This window comes from Zeus faber (assembly GCF_960531495.2).
Source record: "Zeus faber genome assembly, chromosome: 11".
Lineage (NCBI taxonomy): Eukaryota > Metazoa > Chordata > Actinopteri > Zeiformes > Zeidae > Zeus > Zeus faber.
The window spans coordinates 30,926,120-30,932,933 of NC_137205.1; the positions used below are offsets into that span (position 1 = coordinate 30,926,120).

Here is a 6,814-nt window from a genome sequence, read left to right on the forward strand (position 1 = left end):
TTCTTTCTTTCCTTCTTTCCTTCCTTCCCTCCCAGCTGAAGACAGTGGTGATGTCCGGTGGAGGAACAGTGGCGACTCCATCACCGTTTCCTGCAACACGCCTTTGGCAAAAAGTTACGTCTGGGAGCTGTATCTGAAGAAGGGCCTGCACGCGGCGATGCAAGACCAGGTGCTCTTCCTCGGGACGACATCGGACCAACCGGGAATTAAAGAAGAATTTATGAACAGAACGCAAACAAATGGAGTCATCACAAAGTTGGACATCACCATCAGAAACTTGACAGTAAATGACACCGGCGTGTACTGGTGTGAGTACAAAGTGTCTCAGGAAGATGACTTAATTATCCAACCAGGTGATGGTTCTGTTCTACTTGTGGTGAAGGGTAAGCATCTGTGTTAGTCTTCTTTTTTTTTAAATCGTAACCATTAATTATTAACAAAAATAATAGCTATTATTTTATTATTATAATTAAAATTATAATTATTATAATTATTATAATAATAATAATTGTTATTATTATTATTATTATTATTAATAATAATAATAATAATAATAATAATAATAATAATAATAATAATAATAATAATGATGATGATAATGATGATGATGATGATAATAATAATTGTCTGAGTATAATTTTGTGTATATATACTGCTATTCTACTACTGCACTCCTTTGTGTATATTTGTATTTCTTTGTACATTTATTTCATGACGTTTTCAATTTAAAGAAAATCTTACATTTATTTTGATTCAAGAAAAAAAATAATTCTATAATAGTAATAATAATAATAATTGCAACCAATAAATCTGCACATCAAAGTGCTGACTGGCAACCAACCAAGTAAAGGTAGTCTTAAAGTTCAACAGCAGCAGCAGCATTAACACTGGTGGCTCTGGTCGTGTCCAGGAGAAGCAGAGTGTGAGGCCCAGTCCCCGAGGATGACCCTGTTTGTAGTGCTGGTGTCCACTCTGACCTGCGGGACCATGCTCGTCCTCCTCCTCATCACCTGCTTCTTGTGGATCCTTCCCAAGGTGCGGGCGGAGCCTCGTCTGTCCTCTGTCTGTGTTCGTTTCAACAGTGTGTGTTTTTCAACGGTAACAGTGTTAACTAACTTAAAGAGATTTTAATAGAAAAGGGTGCATACCCATCTATATATGTGTGTATATATTATATATTTATATATATATGTGTGTGTGTGTGTGTGTGTGTGTGTGTATATATTATATATATATATGTGTGTGTGTGTGTGTGTGTGTGTGTGTGTGTGTATATATTATATATATATATGTGTGTGTGTGTGTGTGTGTGTGTGTGTGTGTGTGTGTGTGTGTGTATATTATATATATATATGTGTGGGTGTGTGTGTGTGTGTGTGTGTATATATTATATATATATATGTGTGTGTGTGTGTGTGTGTGTGTGTATATATTATATATATATATGTGTGTGTGTGTGTGTGTGTGTATATTATATATATATATGTGTGTGTGTGTGTGTGTGTATATATTATATATATATATGTGTGTGTGTGTGTGTGTGTGTGTGTGTGTGTGTGTGTATATATTATATATATATATATGTGTGTGTGTGTGTGTGTGTGTGTATATATTATATATATATATATGTGTGTGTGTGTGTGTGTGTGTGTGTGTGTGTGTGTGTGTGTGTAAATGGAGATTAGTGATGAAAGTTTCGACTCTGTTTTGGGATCAGGTTCTTGACGTGTCACTCGGTAAAAAAAAGAGTCGTTGCATTTCCCGACCCTTGGTGCGTTTCATTCAGTTTGTGTAAAGCACGGTGAACGACGGAGGGCTTATTTATTTATGCCATCTGTTTGTATTTTGTCCGTCTGTCTGTCTGTCTGTCTACCCATCTGTCTATCTATCTGTGTGCCTCTCAATCTGCCTGCCTGTCTGTCTGTCTGCCTCTCAATTTGCCTGCCTGTCTGTCTGCCTGTCTGTCTATCTGACTGTCTGTCATTCTGTCTGCCTGCCTGTCTATCTGCCTGTCTTTCTATCTGTCTGCCCGCCTGTCTACCTGTCTGTCTATCCGTCTGTCTGTCTCTCAGGTCAAGGCCATGCGCAAGAAAGCCATGAAACCACAGCGATCCGCCACCGCGGATGTTTACGAAGACATGCGCAGCACCCTCAGACGCTAGCGACGCCACGGTGAAATCCAGTTCATGCATTTCCTTTACATGATTCATTTGATAATATGTGATCATCTCTGATGTTTAAAACGTCCCATACGTTCGCCGTGTGTTCACTTCTGTTATTGTCTCCTCGTTCTTTTTTGTCGGCATCGTTCCTCGGCGAGGGATCCCTCTTGAGCTGTTGTTCTTAAATTCACTGGGCCCTCAGTGGCTCTGACTGCCGGAGCGGCCCCCCGGGCGCCAATGTTGCCGTGCTGGTACAACGTGCTCACACGGAGAACGCGGCGCCAGTGCACCTGACTCCCAAACCGTGTGCACAGCGTGTGAATCAAAATGGTACCGAGGGACGGCGAATAAAAACTGTGAATGTGGATTTTAATTTCACCGTTTCGGCCGAACCCTTCCTTCCACTGGCGCCGCCTGAATCTTCTCCCCCGTGAATAATAGTGATATCTTATCTTATCTTGCTTGCCAACTTGCCTCCAATCACGTTTTGACACCAAAACTAGCAGTTAAGGACGGGTAAGCCCGCTAGAAATAGGTGATTGAGGCCTTTCCCATCGCCAGCCTGGACGAGCATGCCTGGCTTTTGTTTAGTTTTTGCGGCCGTGTCACGTTCCGACGTCCCCGAGGCGGCGGCAAAAGGCCGTGTCATGGGCCTCCGGTGTGATTGGGAGGGGTACAGCGGGAGCGGCGCGGAGTGTCCATGCCCGCACCCTCGCCCGGCGGCGGGAGCGCAGACGCACCCGGCTCGGGGGCCGGCCTGGGGCGGTGCCGGAGCACGGCTGGGAGCCCGGCTGGGAGCCCGGCTGGGAGCCCGGCGGCGAGCTGATCAGAGCTGGAGCGGATAAGAACCTGTCTACTGCAGGGTTGACTGAGCCGGCACTGAAACCCGGGACTGATCTCTCCCGCTAATGACGTGATGAGATATTAGCGGGTGTGACCGGGCTTTCGCCGCGGCAGGAAAGGGGGATGAGACTGATTGAAAGGGCATTACAGGAGGGAACAGCATCCTTGTCTATTCATCCTTAGAGGCATAATGGGAAATCTATGGGACTACCTCACCTCCTGAACATTCAAGACCCTTGGCCACAAAACTCGATCACGGAGCCGGTTCCCGCTCACAGTACCGGGGGCCTCTGCTGATCCGTCCACGCTCCATGAAATCAAGACTTGATCGTTTTTAAATGTCTCACTTTAACTCGCCTGAATGAATGTGTGTGTTTTATACCAAGTCAGTGACATTGCCCACATACAACGTATGTTGTTCTTAATGTGTCTGCTTTATTTCCAAAACTTCTCGTGTTGCTGTATTCTTTGTTTTTTTGTATCCTGGATTGTGCTTAGGCACCCTTGACAATGAGTTTTTGATGGGGTTTCCCTGAACAAATAAACAATTAAAGGTTACTTAAGTGTTTTTCAAACACCCTGTGAATGTCTTTAGTTGAACAATGACACCGTTTTGTACCACAACGGGCACAAAGGCCTTCTTACCTGTGACTTTTTAAAACTGTCGAATCGTTGATTCCTGGTTGATGCGTTTTGGAAAACTTTGATTCATGTGAATGAATAAAGTCTGATGTTGTATCTCTGATCAAAGTTTCTCAGTCTCCGTAGGCAACTCCTCTTTCACTCCTGCCAATATTTAATCTGGGGTCCCCAGGGCTCCATCTTGGGCCCCATATGGTTCTCCATATATATATATATATATATATATATATATATATATATTTATATATATATACCAAATAGAGTTTGTCTCCAAGTAAAATATTGGCGCCTGGTTGAAATAAGCAAACTGATTGAATGTTTACAAGACATTTAATGCTGGATGGCTTAGAATTTTCAACATCCAAATGAAAATAAGACACAAGACTCCATGTTTCTCCTCAGCTGTTAAGTTTGAGAAGCAAATAAACTCAGTTGTGAAGTCCAGATTCTTACTACTCACAACTATTTCCAAAGATTTGACTTTCCGGCCCCCAAACCCAGCCTTGAAGGAGTAATTCATGCACTCAAATCCTCCAGACGTTACCACCGTGGTTCCCTTTACCCAAGTATCTCCCGGACAAATACCAACTTGTTTCAAATGCCTTAAAAACCTTAAAAAATTTAAAATCCAACGCTGCCGTTTGAACTCCACATGCCTGACCTTACTGGTACCACACTGGCACCATACTGGCACCAAACTGGCAGACGCCTCAGGTCCTTACCCTACTGGAACCATACTGGCACCATACTGGTACCAAACTGGTACCAAACTGACAGACCCCTCAGGTCCATACCATACTGGTACCATACTGGTACCATACTGGTACCATACTAAAAGACCCCTCAGGTCCCCCTCAGAAGGCCTTCGAGGCGTCATGCGGTCCCGTCTGAAAACGAGGGGACGTCGCTTTTTCCGTCGCCAAAACAAAACTTCGGCACAGTCCTTCAGACAACCTGAGATGACCCCGTCCCACCGGCGCCCCCAAAAGATGCTGCACCGTCGTTTACTTTTAGGATGACTTGCCGAGAACTGCGACTGACTTGTGTGTGTTCTGCTTTCTGCTACAGGATGCAGGGTGAGTCACACGGCGTTGGAGTCGTAGGTGTGACATCTCATGCATTTTTAAGGTTTAAAGACATGAGCGTGCGGTCTGAGACCGGGTGTTTACACCGAGCAGCCAGACCCCCAGGCAGCTCAAACAGGACACGGGGTATGTGTGTGTGTGTGTGTGTGTGTGTGTGTGTGTGTGTGTGTGTGTGTGTGTGTGTGTGTGTGTGTGTGTGTGTAGATGGAATGCATTTAACATTCGGCACGTGCACGCTGCAAATCTCTTTCTTTCTCGAAACCGCAAGGTTGTTACCGGCGACAGGTTTGTGTAAAAGCTCAAGCGTCAAATGTTTTAAAGAAAACAAAAACAAACCCTGATCGGGTTTCGGGTAAAATGTCTGATTTTAGGTTTTAGTCTTGGACGGGTGTAGTGTTGGACGGGTTGACAGAGAGGCTGAACGGTTCAGCGACGAGTGGACTGTAAGTGATGTCGCCTCATTGAAGCACGGTCTGGTCAATCAACCCTGGGAGAAGAACAGGAGGCCGTCGTCGCCACTGGAGCCAAAGGCTTTGCAGCTTGATCTGAATAAAAACACCGGTGACTTCCCTGGCAAGGGCTAGGAAGTGGAAATAAATGGAAATAGAATATGAGCTAGGCTAAATATTCGGAAAATCGTCATATCAACTGGTTTACCTGCGCACTGTTTGTGTGTTGCCGTGCATCTGTTCATTTATCTGTATAATAAGCTGTGAAACGCAGCAGCACAGTGTCCGGGGTCTTATCTGGGATTCCCTGACAAAACAGCGATTTCATATTTTGTTATTGATGTATTTATCGATGTGAAAACCACGTTTTTTGGGGGGGGGAACAAATTGCATGTGATGTGTGTGACAAACAATCTCTCCAACTTGAACTTGAACTTGAACTTGAAGCATGTGAATCACATGAAACGGAGCACATCACATGTGAGACCTGTGCGTGGCGTTCACCGGAGGCGCCTCGAGGGCCCCCGCGGTGCACGCAGGGTTAGGGTTTGTTTTTCTTCCCCTTCCGAAATGGAGCAGCAGAAACCCTGACGCGTCTCGCGGCCCTGACGGGTCCTACGCCTGCCCGTCTGCGAAGACAACGCTCCGAAAAACAAGGCGCCTTAGAAACACAGGATGTGGTCGACGTGCACACACGGCCAAGATGGAAAGCGCGTGAGGAGCCTCGGCACCTCGCTGCGTGCATCACGTCCTCTCGACTATCTGTCGCCTGCGCTCGACGCCTCCAAAACCACACATTGTTCACAATGTGGTTGTTTACTACATAGCCAGGTCCAAGATGGCCGACCTGTAATAATAATAATAATAATAATAATAATAATAATAATAATAATAATAATAATAATAAATATATATCAGTCTGCTAAAGCAGTTGCAAACACCACGGACTTACGTCTGGAGCAATCAACGTGCACGTACCTCACTGCATGTTGCTCGATAAAACCAATCGTCCCGATCTGACAATATGGTGAAAGTTGGAGTCAGCCGCTCGTTATCGGCACAATAAGCCCCGACAGGATGATCGGAGGATTATCACTCACGTCCAAACTAAGAACCTCCGCTGAGAAAAGTACAAGTCATGAGAACGGAGCGATAGCGCCCGACCAACCCCTTTAATGTTGTCAGCGCTGCAAACTAAAGTGAGAAATACTTTGTGACTGTGCTTGAGTATTTTTGGGAGCATCCGTACTTTACTTGAGTTATTATGCTTCTGTCAACTTTTACCTTTTCTTTGACGTTCAACCCCAAAAAAATACTCTTTTATCCCGATGCCTTTCCCCTGAACAGCTTTGCTACTCGCCCCAAAATAAAATGGGAGGAAAGCTGTAGAATGATGTTGGTGAATGCAGGACTCACAAGGTTAATGTTGCAGAATCATCATATCAGCAGCGAGCTGAGTGTAAACAAACAAATGTTTTAATGTTGACGTCCTCGTGCGTCTTCCCTTGTAGTTTTCGGGTAGCGCCACCAGATGGCGCCACCAGCTACTGTTGGCATTAGCTCGTAGGCTTTTTGCTTTAATGGGTCCTTTGTGCCAGTGGTTTGTACCCAGAGGAGTCCATGAGTCCATGTC

The 6,814-nt window shown here is 45.0% G+C and overlaps 1 protein-coding gene across 1 annotated transcript in view; it reads left to right on the plus strand.

Moving 5' to 3' along the window:
• The window catches only part of LOC307237531 (uncharacterized protein), a 5,332-nt gene extending 1,590 nt beyond the window's left edge, over window positions 1-3,742 (plus strand). Inside the window, exons 2-4 of the mRNA XM_080010259.1 lie at window positions 36-383; window positions 911-1,035; window positions 2,073-3,742. Coding sequence (XP_079866385.1) covers window positions 36-383; window positions 911-1,035; window positions 2,073-2,162 — 563 coding nt within the window. The 3' untranslated portion in view covers window positions 2,163-3,742. The remainder of the gene's footprint in view (window positions 1-35; window positions 384-910; window positions 1,036-2,072) is intronic.
• Window positions 3,743-6,814: the final 3,072 nt, after the last annotated feature.